The 20727-nt window shown below is 49.8% G+C and overlaps 1 protein-coding gene across 1 annotated transcript in view; it reads left to right on the top strand.

The window, feature by feature from the left end:
- The first annotated feature begins 110 nt into the window (after positions 1–110).
- SORL1 (sortilin related receptor 1) overlaps positions 111–20727 on the top strand; it is a 148640-nt gene continuing 128023 nt past the window's right edge. Inside the window, exons 1-2 of the mRNA XM_021696254.1 lie at positions 111–386; positions 15889–16005. Of these exons, the coding sequence (XP_021551929.1) occupies positions 111–386; positions 15889–16005 (393 nt within the window). The remainder of the gene's footprint in view (positions 387–15888; positions 16006–20727) is intronic.

Raw genomic sequence — 20727 nt, 5'->3', positions numbered from 1 at the left:
CCTGGAGCCCCGTGAGCGGCGCGCGCGGCCCCGGCCCAGCCGCCGTCCCGGCCTCGCGCTGCACATTCTCTCCTGGCGGCGGCGCCACCTGCGGCAGCGTTCGCCCGAACATGGCGACACGGAGCAGCAGGAGGGAGTCGCGACTCCCCTTCCTATTCACCCTGGTCGCGCTGCTGCCGCCCGGGGCTCTGTGCGAGGTGTGGACGCAGACGCTGCACGGCGGCCGCGCGCCCCTGCCCCAGGACCGGGGCTTCCGCGTGGTGCAGGGCGAGCCGCGCGAGCTGCGGCTGTGGGCGCGCTGGGGGCCCCGGGGGGCGGACGAGAAGCCGCTCCGGAGGAGACGGAGCGCTGCCCTGCAGCCGGAGCCCATCAAGGTGTACGGACAGGTGAGCGGCCGGCCACCCGCCTTCCCCCAGCTCTTTCCTCTCCCCGCACTTCCTCAGCCCCGCATCCATACTATGCGGTCGCCTCCCAGGTGCAGGCACCGCTGGGGACTTCCCGGCTTGCGTTTGTCCCCCCTCCCCCCCACATGAGTGGGACCGTCCGCACTTGAATTGCATTGATCTTTCCTCCTTTCTGTCGATTTTAGCAAACGCCTTCCAGGTAACTCGCGGGGTGCAGTGCCCATTTGCCCAGGGTGTGTGCACACCCGCGTAGTTTCCAGCAGGTAGAGGAGGGGTGCAGCTTCATTTTACATGCGGATGAAAAACGGGGTTTCTTTAGTGTACCGTCAGTTGGCAGTGGAGGCGAGTAGCCTGCAGTATACTTACCCAAAGCAGTAAAGGGAGGGGGACTTCATACTTAACCATTTTTAACCACAGTTAAGGTGGGCAAACCTGAAAGCGGGACTATCTTGGTCTGGTCAGAGCAAGAGGCGCGCGCGCGCGCGCGTGTGTGTAAGGGCTGGATTTTGTTGTTTGTTGGGGGGGGTCTGTCCATTCCACCTTCCCCTTTGAGATACTGACTTTATTTTTGGACAAGAATATTAACTCATGGCACTTAGGGATTTGAAAGGCTGCAAGAATTTGGTGGGCATTGTTATTCAGTAAGTGATTTATTTCTGTCCAGGCAATGGGCTTATTAGATCATAAGTAACATGAATTTCACTTTTATGGCCAGACTTACTGCTAGTAATAACAGACCCAGTTTGTGGGTTAGTATCAGCATTGGCAAAATTGATTTGACCCGGTTATTGCCTCATGAGACTCCGAGCCCTGTGGTTAAGATTGACATCAGCAAAACTAGAAGGTCAGTGGGAAAGAAAAAGTGGGACCAGAGGAGATGGTAATTTGCACAGTTTCTAGAGTCAAAATTTTACCAGTTAAAGCAGAAGTTAAAAGGTTAGTCTGAATTCTGCCTCTCTACACTGATTTTCTTTAGCCCTTTCTTCAGGAAATACACAGATTTAAATATTCAACTCTTGGAGCCAGGAAGAACCTTATAAACCATCTCACTGATTGTACCATTTTGTTGATGAAAAAAACGCAAGCCGGGAGAGGCGAAGTGACTAGCCCAAGGTCACGTGGGGCAGGGTTGCCTGTTTAGTTTTTGTTGGCTCAGTGACCTTTGGGCGATCAAATAGTTGCCCTCTCTTTATACAATGCTCCCTAAATAATTCTTTTCTAAAATAAAAAAATAAATGGCTATAAATTAGTGGGTAGGGGATGGTGGCAAGTGGGTGGGAGCACTTGACTTCCATCTACTACCAGGCCCTGGGAAAGAGCGTGTGCTGAGGGGCAGGTAACTGCTGTGGGCAAAGGCTGCTGGAGCCTGCCTGCTCTGTTTGTGTGTGGGTCCCTACCTTCTTGCCCTCCCCACCCCCATCAGAGACTTCTTTTTGTATGTGGAAAAGAAGACAGCAAGGTCCTTGCTCTCAACCAGGATAGCAGCATCCTGATGTTGAGTAGGGGAGGGAAAAAGAGGGACTGCCTTGTTCGTGGAGTCTTCCCGGCCACCCAGCTCTGCCGTGGGCTTGAGTCAGCTCTCTGGGGGCTGGGAGCGGGGAGGGGTGGGAGTCCATTCTTCCTGGAGCTCAGGTCCCCTGCAGGGGTAGTTTTGGATAAGGGCAGAGCATCCTAGTCTCAACAGTGTGCATACAGGTACCATTTCTTCCTTGGGTTTGGCTTGTGAGGGCTTCTGGGGACGTGGGTCAAATTAAAGATGAACTGTGTTCTCGTTGGGAACGACTCCCAAACCCTTGGCTTTTCTATTTCTGAGCCAGCCAGATTGAATTTGGTTCAGTTGAAGGATGGAGAGCTAGCAGTCGAACTCGTAATGAGGAATTCCTACCAAGGCTGAAGGCCCAGGGCAGCGTTTTCTCTGAGGCCCTGAGGTTAATACAAGGGGGATCAACTTGAATCTTTAAGGATCTGAGTTAGACAGAAGAAAGAACTTCCTGGTCCTGGGCTTTCTGCCACGAGCCCCTTTAGGCTTCAGGCACAAGAGTCAGGGACTGAAGGAGTTCGGTGTGCCCCTCTTGGAGCTCTGGAATAACTCTTCTATTTGGAATGACCTTTCTAACAAGGGTGACCATTTGCCTCTGTTTTCCCTGGGCCAGACCTAGTTTATAAGTTGTCCCTGCTGCTTATGAGAGCGCTGTCTTCACTCTCAAGTGTCAGGGTGCAGGCTATAAATTATATGGGCCATTCTGCGTCTAGCTCTAAGCCAAGTTCCATTCCATCCCCCTCCCCTTTAACTTTTAAAACTTAAGGAATTGCAGTGTTCTCCCACAGTATCGCTTGAAGGGAGTGTGGTTCTGAATAGAGATGGGCGTGCCAAGGAGGGAGGGTGGGGAATTTTTCATCCCTGCTTTCGGAAAGTTTACAATGTAAGGAGTAGGTAAAACATGGAGATACAGACATGTGCTGGACAGGAGCAAATACACGTGGACACAATAAAGCAGCTGTAGCTCTACAGTGGGGTGTTAGAGGTTTGTGATACGGGAAGGCACCAGAGATGGAGGGCTAAGGTCAGTGGGCTCAGACACTCTGCAGCTTCTTGCCCTCTGACCTCTGAGTGAGGTTAAGAGGCTGCCTGGCAACGCAGATTAGGGCTGGAAGCAGAGGCTGCCTGACCAGAGAGGCTGGAGGGGTGCTGTTAAAGGCCACCAGCTTCCAGGAGGAGCCAGGAGGGCTTTGCAGGGAGGTACCAACTGCAGCTAAGGAGCCCTGTGTTGGCATGTCGGTCGGTTCTTTTTCTTTGGTTCCACTAACCTATGGAGTAAACTAGGCACGGTTCTTGTGATCATAGTCGTCCTCACGTTCTCTAACGTGGGAGACTGGTTTCTGCCATGATTCCATACAGACATGTTTGTAATAGTAAAGTCTGGTAATAGTGGCGAAAACAAGTTGCTATCAGATATTAAGACTTTTCTGCCCAAGTTCAGAGTTTAGAAGTTGAGCCCCTTCTAAAAGGGGCCAAGTCCAAGAAGGGGGATTCCATAATTTGTGCCACACTGAGTTTCTTCCTGACTTTGTGTTCACTCCATGCCTCTGTATCATCATGCTTGCTTTTCCTCTGCCTGAGATGGTCTTCCCCACTCCGGTCTTTGCTTGCAGAACCTCTATTCTCTTCTTCAGCATCCAAGGAACATCTCCTAGGATTCCCAGGCTCCAGTGGGAAGAGTTCTTTTGAGCTTGGTTACAGCACTAACAGCCTTGTGTTATAATTGCTTGTTTGTCTCTTCTCCCTGTTTGCTCCTTGAGGGCATGGATCAAGCCTTTCTCTTCTCTGTGACTGGCACTTGGGAGGCCCTTAATGAATATTTGTGGACCGACTGCCCACTTGGAAGAAGAGAAGCCTGGAGGGTAGGAAGCACATCCAAATTACAGAAAAGGGATTTATAAGGAGGATCACGGCGAGCCCACAGACAGAGAGTGAAAATGAGTTGGCTCTTGTGGTGGTGAGGATCGTGGAGTCCTGATTTTGCTGTGCTGTCCTGGGGGTTATTTTGAATAAAGAACTGGGATTCCGTTGTACAGAATCCTCCCTTTTAGGGCCATCATGGTATTGCTAATGGTATTGTTTTGGGGAAAAATCCTTTGGAATGAAGCGCAAAGCCTAACAGGATTTACAGGTTTATTTTCCTTCCAATGAGCGCTCTCTCTTCATAATTCCTGCTTTTTAGAGGCCAGGGAGTATTCAGTGTCCTGAATTGAGACTGAAAGTAAAGTGTCTGTTACAGCACAAGGCCCTGGGACAAAGAGCCTCCTTTGGGGGTGGAATACTGTGCAGCTTTAGATCTCTTTAGAGTAGATTCTTGCAGATACACTTGCTTGGGAAAGAATTGGCTGGTTGATTCTGAAGTTAGGATGCTTGACCTGTTTACTTCCAGAAGATGAGAAGGCAAAGCATTTGCTGTTTCACATTGGCTTCCGTGTAGGTGAAGAGTTGCCAGGTGTGTTGGGTTGGCTCGGTAAAGGACGTGACCTTGAAAAACTTCCTGGTTCCACTTGGCGTCTCTTCTTACTGCATGGGGCTCTTTGCTCAGTCTCTGGCTACCATTTAGTTCATCAAGAGCTTGTACATCTTGGCGCATGGTGGGCAGAGGCTGTGAGAGGTGGAAGGGAATGGGAGGAAAGGGGACGGAGGAGGGGTGAGGAGATGGGCAATGTAAACAGATGAAACGAAAAGGCGTCCAACGTGTTTATTTAGCCTTCAGGGGGTAATACATGTCTATGAGTTAAAATTTGTACAAGAGTATGGTGAGAAGCAAATTTCCCTCCCTCTCGCGTCCCGTGTTTACGTGCTGCCTCTTCTCAGTTGGCAACCACTGTCCTCCGTTTCTCTGTATGTCTGTCCAGAAACATTCTATGCGTGTATGGCACAGAGGTACAGAAAATTTGGAATTTGTAATATCAGTGGCTTTCTGTGATCCATGGGCCCTGAGGGCATGAATAATGAGGTTAACTCTGGCTCCACAATGTATGTATGGCATTTGACTGTCAAAAGGTAGGGAGTTATGTGGGGTGTCATAGTGTGGGATAGGTTGTTACTTTTCGTCCAGGCCAGGGAAAAGAAAACTCATGCTCATCGCATTCTGAGGATTCCTGCAGGCCAGGAAAGCCGCCTTGTAGCCCTCGTTCCCAGGCAGGCTGCTGGAGAGCAGTTCCCTAGAGATGAAGAGCTCAGGTCTGTGAGAATGTCAGAACCTAGAGACCAAGGATCTTGGTGGTCTTCCAGACCTTGTGTTCCTTTTGAGAATGTTTTCTTTATATTCTGTAAAATAAAGTTAATGGTATGTTTAGTCGATTGCTTTGAGACCTGGGATCCAGGAGGCAGATCCTAACCGCAACTAATATCCCAAAGCCAAAGGCGGATGCCGTTGGGTCATTTCATTGTCGTATTTTTGGTCTGTTCCTCCTTAGAGATGACAGCCATCTTTGTGTTGTCATTGTCTAATCCCAGAGCCAGAGATACATGGAGACAGCCATGTCCTGTCCACTGTAGCAGACAGACAGGAACATTCTAATCATCTGGAGGGGAGGTTAATCCAAAAAGTAACCTATTTGCCTTTGCTGCATATTTATTTAGTCTTTTTTTTTTTTTAAAGATTTTATTTATTTGACAGAGAGAGACACAGCAAGAGAGGGAACACAAGCAGGGGAAGTGGGAGAGGGTGAAGTAGGCTTCCTGCGGAGCAGGGAGCCCGATGCAGGGCTCCGATCCCAGGACCCTGGGATTACGACCTGAGCCGAAGGCAGATGCTTAACGACTGAGCCACCCAGGTGCCCCTATTTAGACTTTTTATTAAAGCTCCAGTTTACCTTCCTGATTAAATTTTGCTTAGGTGAATATTAAAATGAGCTTGCATTCTTCGAGTAGCTGATCTGTGAAATGGCTGGCATAAATGTGTTCAGGGAAAGCCAGTTTGGTGTTTAGAATTTTCGACAGTAATTCAGATATGGATAATTGAGAGTTCACTGCACAGAAACAGATTCAAGCTGAGGTATTACACTAACTTTTCTTCCATTTTTTAAGATTTAGTTGTGATGCAAAGGAAAAGAGAGCTGGCTACATTTTGGTTTGAATATTTGAGGGTTAGTGTTTCTGCAGAAGTGGTCTGGGCTGCTAGGGGTAAGGCATTTTCTTTGTTGAGCACAGAACCTTCCTGCGTATTCTCTAGGTACACCCAAATCCATTGGCACAGGGCATATTCAGTCCAGCCACGTAGATGCAAGAATCAATTTCCCTCGGTTTAAAATGAGCCCCAGTTAATTTCGACCTAATTTATTGGTTTATCGACCTGTGGACCGAGGGCCTTCAAAGAAGTGACATGGGCAGCCTTCTAGCACTGAAGTGGCCGATAATGCTATAAATCAGAGCAGGCAGGGTCGGTGGCTGATTAGCATCAAGATTTGGGTTGTTTCCTACCTCATTGTGAGACCCCCAGTTTTTTTTTTTTTTAAGATTTTATTTATTTATTTGAGAGAGAGAGAGAATGAGAGAGAGCACATGAGAGTGGGGAGGGTCAGAGGGAGAAGCAGACTCCCTGCCGAGCAGGAAGCCCGATGCGGGACTTGATCCCAGGACTCCAGGATCATGACCTGAGCCGAAGGCAGTCGCTTAACCAACTGAGCCACCCAAGCACCCCGACCCCCAGTTTTTTATTATCACATGAGGAATGCTCTGTGCATTTTGTGGTGGGTCCCATAAAAATAGGGTTTCGTAACAGGACCGCGGTGGGGAGTTAAAAATAAGCACAAAATTCTGTTACCCACTGGGTCACTGTTAATAAGAATGTCAACCTCCATGATCATGTCACTGCTGCAGCCAAGGGCGGGAAGACCTGGTCTTCCTGGGCTCACGGCGGATCTGCTAACACAGCTCTTTGACAACTCTTTCTTCGGTGCGGGAGATGCTCTGTATCTGCGTGGCCCCGCGTGCCGACTAGCAAACATGGCAGTGGAAGACTTGAAATGTGGCTGGTGTGACCGAAGAATTCCATTTATTTTCTTTCACTTAATTTTAATGAATTTAAATTGAAGTTGAAATGGCCCCGTGTGGCCCTTGGATACCATGTTGGAAGGCATAGCTTTTTTTGTTTTTTTTTTTTTAAAGATTTTATTTATTTATTTGAGAGAGAGAGAATGAGAGAGAGCACATGAGAGGGGGGAGGGTCAGAGGGAGAAGCAGACTCCCTGCCGAGCAGGGAGCCCGATGCGGGACTCGATCCCGGGACTCCAGGATCATGACCTGAGCCGAAGGCAGTTGCTTAACCAACTGAGCCACCCAGGCGCCCGGAAGGCACAGCTTTAACGGGTGGTGGGAGGCCTGCTTTTTCCAGTGCTGGGCAACCTCTGCTTCACCCAGGAGTGACGCTGTATTTCCAGCAAAGGCCTGCATTTGTTCTCACCACAAACAGCGGGGGGGAAAACAAGACTTGAGGGCTGTAGTCTGAAGCCAGGTGTTGGTGGCTGTGGACTGCCAGGTTGGGTGTCTGGAAAACAGTGGCCTCTCCTAGGTAGGTCGGAACACATCAGTGGCCGTGGAGGATGCAGTGGGTTCAGTGTTCATCTGGTTGGGGCGGGGGGGGACCTCTGCACGGTTGCCTCCTTCCATCCTTGGGTGATGAAAGCTGACCTCTGTGCCTTCACTTTTTTTTTTTTTTTTTTAAGATTTTATTTATTTATTTGACAGAGAGAGAGTGTGCAAGAGAGCCCAAGCAGGGGGAGTGGCAGGGAGCCCGATGCCGGGCTCGATCCCAGGACCCTGGCATCATGACCTGAGCCGAAGTAGACGCTTCACCGACTGAGCCACCCATGGGCGCCCCTGTGCCTTCACTTTTGAGGTGGCCTGGCACACACAGCTCCCTTGGCCCAGGCTTTGCTGGCGTGGTGCGCAGACCCCGCATGGCTGTTGAGCAGTGAAAGATGTAGCCATCTCCTTCCCGCCCCTGCCCTCTGCTTCCTGTGCGCTTATTGACTTACCACAGCGGAGCTGGGTCTGTCTTTCATCCCTGCGACCCTGCAGGCTGGCATGAAGACAAACAGCACAGGGCGTGTGGTCTTCATCACTGCATGGTCCCCCCTCCCCCGCCGGCCGGCCCCATAACTTAGCATGCCGCTGCAAGCTCTTGGCTCGGAAAATCGGGACCCTTCACGATGATTTATCTCCAGTCCCCTGAATTAGATTAAAAACCCAGCTACGAATTCTCAGAAAGGCAGGCTGATGTGATTATGTCCCAAATCCGAGTGGCAGACAAGGGCAATAAAAAGATGTACTTATATCATAGGCGTTTTGGGCCGCGTGGGGGCCAACGTGCTGTGTATTATTCTCCCCATCCCCCTTTTTTGGTTTTTTAAATGAAGAAAGTGAGTAATATTACTTCTGTTACTTAGAAAAGAGCCTAACCTGTTCAGCAGAAAATTTTTTTCCCCTGAATAACTATGGATCGAAGTGGGGAAGGGGTTAGGGTGATTCTTACGTTAAATAGATGTGGGTTTGAGCCGTTGAGTGGGTCTTGAATTAGGAATTTAAGACGCCAGTTGGTACTGGGGTGAAATCCATTTTACTCTGTTTTGAACTCCTAGGAAACCTCTGTGTCCAGAAGAAATTGGGAAAAGCTGGGATGATCTCACTGAGCTTGGAGGGCTGGGGTTCAAAGCAGCCTTGGGTCAGACTACTTTGGAGGCTGTCCCTGTGGACACTCAAGTGGGTGCCTATGAGATGGGCCGTGGGTGGGGTCGGGGTCCAGATGGCAGAGGACCCTGTTTCTCGTTAGCCCAGGGGATGCATGCTTAGACAGTGGTTCCATGTGGGTTGGCCTGGGACCTGGGAAGAAAGGCCAGTGCTGGCCTGCCCAAGGATCCCCACAGAAGACCCGGCTGATGGCAGGGCGTGGGGACAGAGAGGAGGTGGGTGAGTGGCCTGGGAAACTGTGCGAGTGTTTGGGGACACTTGAAGTGTTTGAAACCATTCTTTGTGTAACGGGAGACCGGGCCCCGGGGCCTTACCTCCTCTGCACGTATTTAGTCCCCTGAAGTTCTCTCACTGAGAAGTTTAAAAAAAATCCTGCAGTTCACTGTGCACGAGGCTCGCTGGATTGGGCAAGGCGTCTGGCTGCTGGTGGTGATGGAAGGGCTCTTGCAGAAACAAGGCCATGAATCTCCAGAGGAGACAGATGAAGGAGAGATGGACTCGGACGGGGTGAAAGTCCTGTCTGCTCTGAGCTGGGGGAGGGGTTGAGCTAACAGAGAGGTGCGGGGGGCCTTCCAGCGGGCGCCTTGCCCTCCTGCAGCTTAGAGGGCATCTCGCATTACTGGGGAATCAGCCGTGCTGTTGGGTGGGATGTGTTCTATGCTCCCCATTAGCTTCCCTCAGTGTGGTAAGGAAGCCACCTGTATGCCGGAGCCTCAGGAACCCCGTCGGCCTCTGGGTTCCAGCCCTGGTGATGCTGACGTTAATTTTTTGTATGGAGCCATTTTGCGAGGAATGAATGACTTCTTTTGGTATAAATAATAGACCAACAACAAAAGGAAGTGATGTTTCAGCATTTTGAAGTTTATGAAATATATTCACAGATAACCTCTCATTGGATGCTTCTCACAGTCCCATAAAATCAGGAAGATAAGAATTATCCTCCTTCTCTTTTCACAGATGGGTATTTTGAGGCTCCAGAAAGGTGTAGCGATGTACCAAAGGTTTTGCAGCTAATGAGCGTAGAGACCAAGACTCAAACCCAGGCCTCTGACTCATCTCCAGTGTCCTGTGGTACATTTGCCTCTTGTAAATATTCCAGTGAAAGCTTTGCTCTCAGCCAGGGACCCACAGCCTGTTTGCTGTGAACTCTCTTTTCCCCCTTGAAAACCTAGAGATATTCTGTAATTTTACCCTCCCCTTGGCTTTCCTGGCTACACTAATTTTCTTGTAGCTTTTCAAATCTGACAGTCCCCATGTCTCCCCTGTTTCTGGCTTTTGCTCTGCTCTTGCCTGGGTCTGGGTCTTTCTCCTCCATCCCATTTCCCCCAACTCCTCTCCCCTTACCCTGTGGTACCTGCTGTAGGTCATGTCTCCAGTATTTGGGGCAGTCACACCCTTTCCCCCACACGAAGTTACACCCCTGCCCCCAGAAATCCTATTTCCTGACACCCAGCGTAGTGTCTGCTGCATAGTAAGTGCTCAGTAAATATTTATGAATGAATGAGGTTGGGGGTTATTTATGGTGAAACTGCAGGCCCAAAGAGGAAGGACAGAGAAAGTGGGTGTTGTGAAGCCATCCTGCAGAGCTCTTGGAAATGGCTTGGGTTCATAGGTGAATCCTCATTTGAAGCTAACCCAGGCTCAGGTGCTCAGCAGCCGATGAACAGAGCCCAGTTTGGGGCTTGCTGTAGCCTCTGCCTATATGCCCTGCTCTGGGGTCAGCACCTCTGACTCTTTCTGTGGGCTTAACCTCATCTGCAAAATGTGGAAGTTGGTTTAGATGTTATCTGAGGTTCCTTTTGGTCCGATGTTTTCTTCCTTTTCTTACTTACCAACTGGTAAATTAAGGGGTGATTATTTTCATGACAGAGATTGTTCACAGGTTCTTTTTAATAGGGAGACCTCCCAGAATTAGCAAAGCTGCTATTTGCTAAATGACAAAGTGGGGTTCCTCAGAAGGGGGTGCGACATATAGAGGTCAGTGGTGGCTAGATTCTCCTTGCCAAGGATTGATCAGAAATAAAGGTAAATCTCTCTGAACTGGTATTGTAAGTCAGTGAAAATATGATTCTCACCCTTTTGGTAGAGAGAAAGCAAAAGACATCTACCTACCTACATACCTACTTGTCTTCTAAAGAGAGCTCATGATTACAGTTAAGGGAGATGGTGGTGAAATGCTCAGTTTTATCATCCATGGTCATTCTCTCTTTATTTGCTCATCTGTAAAATGGGCAGCCTGAATTTCTCAGCAGAGTAGTTAATGAGTTCTGTGGGTGAAGCATTTTGAGCAAACCCAAGTCAAATGCTTGAGCAGACACTCCCTGAGCAGGGGCTGTCTGCAGGGAGTTCTTAAACTAGATTCCAGCTCTCCTTCAGAGGTGGAGCACCCAGGGAGGGTAATGAGCCTGCTAAATATAGTGAGGACACCGTACTGAATGGGGACATGGAGGGGCCGTTTGCATACCTAGCATTTAGGTCATGCAAATGGATGGTCTGAGAAAACCTTGTTATTCTTGGACCTCGGGACTCTGTCTTTGGTTTCCTGAGGCCTGCCCTGATGTTCAGGGGATTCAGCAGCCGCCTCTGTCCTCGAAATTGAAGGACGTGGTATTTGTTTTATACTTCGTTGCAGAATTTTAAAAATGCTTCCTCGTATTTCCCTGCTAGCGAGGCAGAGGAGTGAACCAGACTGCCTTGTTTGTCCTCCTCGTCCTGTGTTCTGGAAAGAAGCTGTGTAGGAGTGTTGAGGACCACAGGCTGTGGGTGTCTAGGACATCCTGATCTTCGGGTTTGACTAATTTGCAAGAGGTAATGGCAGAAGGAATGAATGGAGATGATGTGGGGCCTGTTCCATTAAGGACCCCATCCTCCTGAGTAAGCCTCAATTGAGTACACAGATTTTGACAGTTTTATTGTAAATATCTTATCACCGGTCAGACTTGCGACACCGATTTCCCCCAGAAGTGCTCTGTGTACCCTTGACAAGGGAAGAAATTATTTACGAGCCTCAAAGAGTGCCTGGCACTCAGTAGGCCTCAGTGCCTTCATCAGTAAGTGAATGCATGAGCAATCAGTACCTCCATACAACAAGCAATTTATTTGTCCTCCCTTCTATTTATAACAACCCAGAGCTTGGGGCTTGGGTGGCAGCAGATTCTTATTCTCACTCTGAATAATGAGGAAAATCGTTTGACCTCTTTGGAACTCCAGGGCATGCTGGGGGGCTGAGAGACAGCGTGGGGGTGGCTTGGACCGAGGGGTGTTCAGTGTGGGGGTGGTGACGATTGTTGGGAGCTGGAAGTGGATGCTGGCCCCGAGCTTGTGGCCATTTCTCCAGCCGGGGACCAGGGACCAGCGAGCAGGGACCCGCGAGCAGGGACCTGGCGGCCTGCAGGGATGCCGTGGTTCTGCAGATGCCGCTGACGGCGCTTTGAAGGATTGCTTTGGCCGGAGACCCACTCCTCAGCCTGCCTCCACTATGACTCATTCGGGCTGTATTATTTTGGTAGCAGAAAAGATCGAGATGAGATGAGAGAAGCATTTCTTAAGAGTCCGAGCTCCTCGGTATTAGATCAGCACCTCAGAAATATGATGTTCTTTACAGGTCACAAATACAGGCTTTTAAAAAAAATTATTGAGATGAAATTCACATAACATTAACTGCTTTCACGTGAACGATGGCGGTGGCATGTATAGTCCACTCACGGTGCTGTACGATCACCCCCCGCCTAGTTCTATCACTCTAAACTAGAACCCCTTACCTGTGAAATGGTAACTCCCCAGGTTCCCTTCCCCCCCAGGCCCTGGCAACCACCAGTCTGCTTTCCATCTGTATGGACTTACTGATTCTGGATCTTTCATGTACATGGAATCAGGCAATATTGTGACCTTTTGTGTCTGGCTTCTTTCAGTAGCGTGGTGTTTTTGAGGTTTGTCCACATCATGGCGTATATCAGATCATGGAGTTTTAACAACTACCCCAAATACCCAAAGACAGCCTCTCTCCCAAACAGTGGGTCTTCTGGCTCCCACCAGTTGGATCCCAGGTAGTGCCAGTAGGAAGGGGAACGGACTAGATTCACTGCTCCCCAGATAAGCTGCATTACGGACACCCGGAGCGTCTCTTTTAAAAACAGGAATTCCTGGGCCCCAGTCAGAGAGGGATCTGAATCGGTAGGTCTGGGGTGGTTCTGTCAGCTGGGTTTGGGAGCCCCAGACCGGGTGACCTTTGGGGCATTAATGACTGCCGGTGAGCCAGGCCGAAGCTTCGGGTACCTCCGGATGCTGTGGGTTGCTGATGATGCAGTTTTTGTGTGTGGAGATTTTGGTGGCATGTGATTTTTTCTCTGCCTTCTGAGGGGAGGCATCAGGCCCCTCCCTGCTGCTTTGACATCTCCAATTAACTGAGTCTCATTTATCAAGTCCTTTATTTATTTTTTTTAAAGGTGTTTCACCAAGCTTGCCTTTGGCTTCCTTTGTCAGAAAGCCCTTGGACGTTCTGATGCTTGTCCTTTGCACTGCTCTCACCCCTTCCCCTCTGTTAGGATTGGTTGAAGGGCCTCATAAATCTCGTGTCCTCTGAGGAGAAAGACTTCAGCACTGGGAAGTCTAGCATTGGGACTTCTTTCCCACTCTCGTCACTGGAGGCTCTGTAACCTGTTCAGATTGTCACCTGCCAGGGGGACCGTTCTGCGGTTGCCCGAGTCAAATGTTGGTGGGCTCTTTCATGCCAGACCCTGAGAACTCGGGTGATTTTTCCAGGTGCCGAATCCTTTATCGTATCGATGTTCGCATACGTTCACTATTTATTCCCCTCTGGTTCTAAGGGCGAGAATGTCTTTGGAGGGCAAAGACTTTTAGCCTGAATTCCCAGGGTGCTTGTGCTATTGGGCTTCTGATTTGTAGATGCTTCTAGATTCTTCCCAGCGGCATGAGCTGGAGGGCAAGTGGTGGGAGATCGGGAAGGCTGGAGTAAGGCCTCATGAGCTGCTACTGGAGATTGTCTCCGCTGCTTTCCCTCTGTAGCATTCTCGCTTACATTATTTACTTACTTCTATTTTTCATTCGTCCTTCTCTCTTGATGCCCACCTGGACGTCTCTCTGGGAACGAGAAGGGACATTTTGGAATGACGTATTTTCCTAAAAAATACCCAAAGGTCTTTCTCTTTCCAGAAGTCTCATTTCAGATATTTTCCAAAAGCATTTGGATCCTGGATCAAATGAAACACAGGCGCTCCAGAGTCAGAGCAGGGTAGTTAAGGATTCGCTCCTTTGTCATCTTGTCTGCCAAGTTTGGGGCACAGGTGTCTGCCTTCTCCCTTGTGACATCTGAGAGCAGCTCGAGGAGGGGGGTGGGGAAAGTTAGGACGGTGGCGGGACAGAACAGAAAGGAGAAAGGAGGTGTGGGGAGGGTTTTCTGCCGCAGAACCTCCATGGAAAGGCAGCTCAGAGGGCCCATCAGCCCAAAAGGGGGGGGGGGGGGGGGGGGATATGCAGGTGGGATTGTGCGGAGGCTCCTTGGAGCCCAGAAGCTTGATTTCCTTCTACATGTGCCCCAGACAGCCGAGGTTGGAGAGGCTGGTGGAAGAGGCTTCTCCCAGACACTGCTCAGCAGGAGGGAGAGTGCATGTTCCTGATGGGGGGGGGGGGGGGGGGCTTTGTCCTGATTCTGACTGTTAACAACAGCTCTCGGAATTTGTTTTCTTATGGTCGTCGGTTTGCTCTTCACGCAGAGTAGGTGAAATGTGAGCTCAGGGCTTCTGAGATGCTGGCCCTCAGACTGTCTGTCCGTGTCTGGTTGAAAGAGGGAGAATAAAAGGAATGGAGTTAGTTTTTCGTAAAGCAAGACTGTCTAAAAGAACTGTTCTTATTCTGAGATCCTTATTCAGTTTTTGGTGTTTAACTGTCCTTTCTTTAAAAAATGACGGTGATTGGGCGCCTGGGTGGCTCAGTCATTAAGCGTCTGCCTTCGGCTCAGGTCATGATCCCGGGGTCCCGGGATCGAGTCCCGCATCGGGCTCCCTGCTCGGCGGGAAGCCTGCTTCTCCCTCTCCCACTCCCCCTGCTTGTGCTCTCTGTCTCTCTGTCAAATAAATAAATAAAATCTTTAAAAAAAATAAAAATAAAAAATGACGGTGATTATGGTGGTCATGTTGCTTAGGAGGGCTAGCTGCATAATGGACGGATCCCAGAAGCTCAGTGGCGTAAATGGATCCCCTAATTGTAAGGAGCTCAAAGCGAGTGTTACTGACTCGTGGAGGGCTTTCTCATCGGCGACGTGGGCTCCTTCCTCCTTGTGGTTCCACCCTCACCTGGGGCTCTGGAGTCCTCAGTGGGGCCTGCGGATGGGGAAGAGGCCGAGGGCTGGCAGGGGCTGGGGCTGGTGGCCCTGACCACCTTCCCTCATGTTCTGAGGCCAGAAGTCAGGCCACACCCCACGGCAAGGCAGCCTGGGCTCGAGTCTGCTATGTCTTCAGGGAGCAGAGGAAACCGGTTCAGAGAACAGCAAGTTCAGCTCGACACAGTGGCTGTTTTTGTTCATGTCCTTACCTGGCAAAATGGAGTTGGCCAACCAATCCTCTGCTGGCCTTTTTCATTAATTTTCATCTTACTGGTTTACAAAACCCAGAAGTCCAGGAACTACTGTTAGCAAGAATTCAAAGGTCATTTCTGGGGAGTCCTGGAAAATATTTCCTTACTTGGGACCCTTCAAAACTAATTAAATAAAACTTGTACCGTGATGTTTTTCTCTTGTTCCTCCTTGCGAGGCGCTCAGGACGAGCCATGTCACCTGTCAGCCAGACAGGGCACCAGATTGAACGGAGGTTTGAAAGCCTGTGGTCTTTCTGGCCTGTGCACTCTTTCTGAATGAGGAAGATGTGTCTGTTTCGGTTTCAAGGCCTTAGGGGAGTGCATGACCCACGTATGGGTCAGGGATGAAAGTAACTGGAGATTGATTACGCAAAAGACAAGAATAAGAAAGTCACTGGTTATGTCAGAGAGAGCCTGAGAAGATTTTTTTGCAATCCACTTATATCCAAAATAGCAGGGAATTTGTATTTCTTCTTGGGGAAGTTGTGTCTTGTGGAATCTGCACTGGGGGTAAAATAGGCCAGCCTGGCCCCGTGCTCCAGATCTCAGAATCTTAGCTGTTTCCGAGTGACAAAGGAGGAGAGAGTCTTGCTTTAGAATATTGTGGCCCTCACTCATCGTGGGTCCTAATTCCTGTGTCGGTTTGATCTCTTTCAGGTTAGTCTGAATGATTCCCACAATCAGATGGTGGTGCACTGGGCCGGAGAGAAAAGCAACGTGATCGTGGCCTTGGCCCGGGACAGCCTGGCCCTGGCGAGGCCCAGGAGCAGTGATGTAAGTATTGGTGCTGGTCTGGGCGCTCCTCTGTGAGGCCACCAACATGCCCTCTTGGAATCTGGCGGGGTTATCATGCCAGTAAAAAAATAGTGTGGGTAATTAGAGAATGAATGGATGGGATACATTTTACAACAGGGAAGAGAATCTGAACAATAATAAATACCCCTCGTTTGCCGAACAGAGGGTGGTGCGGGCCATTTTGCAATGAGATCCGTGTGATGTGTGATTACTTTTGTCAAGTGATCGGGTTTGATCTGGATTGTTGGGTCTGCTCCGCAAAATGCCAGAAGCATATTCCGGGCAGAGCTGCCCGTCCGCCCCAGAGCCCGATGGGACCCCTTCCAGTGGGGTGGGTTCTTGACTCTGATGTGCTCATATTCTCGGTTTTCACGGTTGGCTTTCTATATAGCGTTTAAGAGTTTAGGTACTTTGAAGACGAGACACCAAGGGTCACAGACTCAAAGGCCTGTGAGAGACCAGGTGGGTAGTGACAGGAGAAGCCTGCCTCCCAGTTCACCATGCTCTTTCTTCCAGGGAGGAAAACGGTCTCTCCCATTTTTCTTGAAGTGTGTGGCCTCCTGGGCCAATGTGTCATTTTCCCACTTTGATAGAGATGCAGGTTCAAGAAGCATTCACCTGTTAATTTGAACGCGGTGATTGATCCTTGGTCTTTGTGTCCATGAGGCACTGAGAAGTAGAAGGGATTTGGTGCTTGGGAGGGGCTGTTGTCATCAGTCTTAGTTCTGGTTGCCATGTAGGGCCCGGCCTTGCCAGATCTGATTTCCGAGAGAAGCTCAGAGGTCTGGGTTTTTACGTGAAAACTGCAGAGTCTTACAAGTTGGCAGCTCATGTACCGTTTGTACAAATACTGGGCGGGCCAAGTACAACCTATACAAGGGCTAGAGCTGGTCCTTGGGTCCCATGTGTGTGGCCCCGGCTCCAGACGTCCCCTTGTGGGAAGAGGGCCAGCCCCTGCCTGGGGTCAGGGACGGATGTGGCAGGGTGAAACCTGTGGACAAAGAAACACCAGGTGGAGCTTTGTTCACTCTGCGCTCTGGCCAGAGGGAACCTCCTGGTGAATTTCCTAGCACTGTCACATCAGCCCGAAGGAAACTCGGCATTCTTGAGTACAGACCTGGTCTCTGTGAGATCCCTCTCTGTGTATCCGCTGTCCGGCTTGGTTGTGCTCCTAGGTAGGTGCCTGGAGGGAGCACCAGTGGCTGCTTTCTAGTGGGTTCAGTGGAGACAGCCACAGACAGGGAGGGCGGTAGAAGGGCTATAATGTAGAGCTTTTGTCCAGGATGGCTGCTGAGCAGGGGCGGGTGGGAAACCGTGGTCATTGACAGCCAGTTTGGATGTCGTGCTCTGGAGCAGGGCTGGACTTTTTGGGGGGCAGTGGCTTTGGCCTATTTATAAATGCGACCAGGGTTTGCGAGCACAGACGGCAGCCTGTGGATGCTATTGGTCCCATGAGGTCCCGAGGCACCTGTGTATATACTCAGTGCGGTCACGGCCTGCACACCCCTTCATGGCTACCCCTTTTGAGCACCGGAAACCGCTCTGGGCCCTACTGTGTTGAGAAATCCTCCTTAGCCTTTTTATACATTTAAAAAATTCTTTGTCTAGATAATATTTTTTTACGAGACAGGTGAAAGACCTTAACCATTGTATTACAGCTTTGCTGGACAAACAGGAGCCTGGAGACATGAAGTGGCCTGCTTGAGGTCACGCAGTGGTGGCTCCCGAGACCTGATCACGTGCCCGCTGTGTGAGGTGTCATGTTGCCAACGGGACCCACTCGTCTGGGTTTTTGCCCTCAAAGCCCTGCGTCCTGGGAGCCTCGTCAGGCCGGGGGTCACCCTGGATGGTTGGTCTCCCCACATATGGCCTGTCTGCCCAAACCCCATTCTCACTCTAACTATCTGGGTGTGTCTTACCGAGAAGCCATTGAACATGGGACGCGATACACCATTCTGTAATGAAATACACGATAAGATTACATGGGAAGGAAATGCCATGCTCGGAGATAATAAACGGGAGTGGCAGAGATTTACCCCCGTCCGCACACAGGCTACATTAAAGACTTGGCAGCTGAAACGGAGATGTTCTGATGTGAAATGTTAACGCAGAAATAAATTATGACTCAGAGGCTGGAGTTGGTGGTGCGGGCGTCGTAGCAACCCCGACTTTCTTGAGAGAAGAGCGGGAGCACGGTTCGTAAGGCCCCGTCAGCTGTCCAGAAGGGAAGGGACCAGTGTAAGTGAGGAGCTGTGTGTGTGTTGAAGAATGGCCAAGTCATGCATATTCAGCATATTAAAAAGGGATGGATCTGGAAGCTGGAATCCCGGAAGGTTTGCTTTTCAACAGAAAAAAAAAAAATGAATAATGTCCCGATGAACTGGTAGCAAGTGTGATTCCGTGAGGACTGGCGGCTGCATTCCAAAAGGAATGCCATCTTTTTCTCTGATAGTCTGGTTGATGAAAGGAGACAATAGGTATTGTTTATCTTGAGCCTCCCCGCTTATCTCTTTCCGCCCTCTCCTGACATAGTTTGCAAAGGTACTCAGGTGCAGCCACATTGGCCAAGGAGCTCTGCAGAGATCGTGTCCACCGGAAGATCAGAATCAACCAGGGAAGGTTTCAGGAAGGGTAGGACTTGCTGCCTTTGCACCCAGAGTGGCGTGACGTTATGATTGGTGCCCCCCAGGATGGACCGGGGAGCAGGGCCAGCACTGGCTAGCTTGCTAACAGGGTGGAACTTGGGAGCCCGTGGAGCTGGTGTCTCGCTGAGCTTTGGCTCTGAAATCAGAATGCCTGGAGTTGAATCCTGGCTCTGCCGTTCGTTAGCAGTTGGACCCTGAGCCGAGTCATTAACCTTCTATTGGTCTTCTCATCTATCAGTGAGATAGTGCTTGTAAAACCTTGCTCCCCAAAGTATGGGCTGTGGGTCAGCAGCCAGGGGTGTTTTCTGGGAGCTGGTTAGAAAGGCAGAATCTCAGGTTCTACTCCAGACTTTCTGAATCACAGTCTGCATTGTGACCTACATTGTGCCGGGTGACTTGTAGGCATATTACCGTTCGAGAAGCACTGGTGTGAAGGACTCAGAACGGGGCTAGATAAGGAGATGTTTTCTGTACATTTCAACCCTTCTTTCCTTCCTCCCTGCCTCCGCTGTCCATTCTGCCTTTTCCCCTCCTTGCTTCTCGTCCTTCTCATTATTATTATTACGCTGTTTTAAAGTAGGGAGAGAATCCAAAACCACTCACATGGAAGGACCATCTTTATAGGTGAGACAGTGATGTAACCAGCAACTTTGGCAGTTTTAGGGACTCCTCCCGTTTTATTCTGTTCTTTTAGGGAGTCATGTCTTAGAGAAGTCAGAGAGGACTGATCAGTGCAGAACCTGTGCCTGGAGGAAAAAAAAACTCTATGGGAGCACAAAGATGAGCGAGTATAGGATGTTTGCCCAGATTCACCTGGAGAGCACAGTGGGCAGTGCGCCAGCAACCTGACGCTCCCTGGGAACTGAAGCAGAGCATACAATGGGGGTGCAGTGTGGAGACCACGAGGCCATCAGCCCACTCGGCATTATCTGAGCACTGGCAGAGGCCTTTTCTGGGCTCCTCGTTGTGGAGGAGGGTGGATAGCTGTGCACAGCCCTGAGCTTGGTCTTTGCCCTGTGGAGCTTAGGGTCTAGGTTAATCCAATAGAAATAAGAATTATGAGGACAGGATAAAAATATCATGTTGGGATGGTTCGACCTGGAGCAGAGGAGGCAGGTTGATGAGTCATTTACAAGTGTCTTGAGGCGTAGGATGGGCCCTTACATACTTACTCTTGACTTCTATTAAGTATAAGTCGTAAAGAGATGGGGATTGTTTACAGGTGCATGTTAAGGAAGAGCTTTTTTTTTTTTTTTTTTAAAGATTTTATTTATTTATTTGAGACAGAGAGAATGAGATACAGAGAGCATGAGAGGGAGGAGGGTCAGAGGGAGAAGCAGACTCCCCGCCGAGCAGGGAGCCCGATGCGGGACTCGATCCCGGGACTCCAGGATCATGATCTGAGCCGAAGGCAGTCGCTTAACCAACTGAGCCACCCAGGCGCCCAAGGAAGAGCTTTTTGGTAGTGAGGGCTGTTGTCTCTCTGAGCGTGAAGTGACAGAGGTGTGGCTGAGGATCTCAGAAAAGGTCTGTGTTTTGTTAAGGTTGGTGTTTTACCCCTTCTTTCTCCCTACTCCTTCCACTGCCCGGCCTGCAGACTCAGTGTGTGATCTCCCCCTTTAACAGAGCACCATATGTCTGTAGCAGAGAGCAGCCTCCTAGAAGGGTAACTTGCAAGAGTGGAAAGACAGATGGACCAGGGACTGGAGGGAACCCATTATGTTTTGTCAACTTCCAGGCTATATGAGTCTTGGTTTTTTGTCATCCTATTAAATGGAAATAATTCCTCATTCACTCACTCACTGATTCATTCATGTCACTCTCTTTTTATTCATTTGTGGGACATATTCATTTACCTCACTCTGTGGTTTATAGTGATGTTTAATTCCAGAAATCTTTACTGAGCAATGTGCGATATTCTAGGTACACCGAGGGAGGCAGAGTGAGGCTGACCCACAGAATTTTTTTTTTTTTTAAGATTTTATTTATGTAGTTGACAGAGAGAGACGCAGCGAGAGAGGGAACACAAGCAGGGGGAGTGGGAGAGGGAGAAGCA

Source organism: Neomonachus schauinslandi, chromosome 11 (assembly GCF_002201575.2).
Source record: "Neomonachus schauinslandi chromosome 11, ASM220157v2, whole genome shotgun sequence".
Lineage (NCBI taxonomy): Eukaryota > Metazoa > Chordata > Mammalia > Carnivora > Phocidae > Neomonachus > Neomonachus schauinslandi.
Note: the sequence above shows the minus strand (reverse complement) of the source record. Positions and strands in the feature narration are given on the sequence as shown.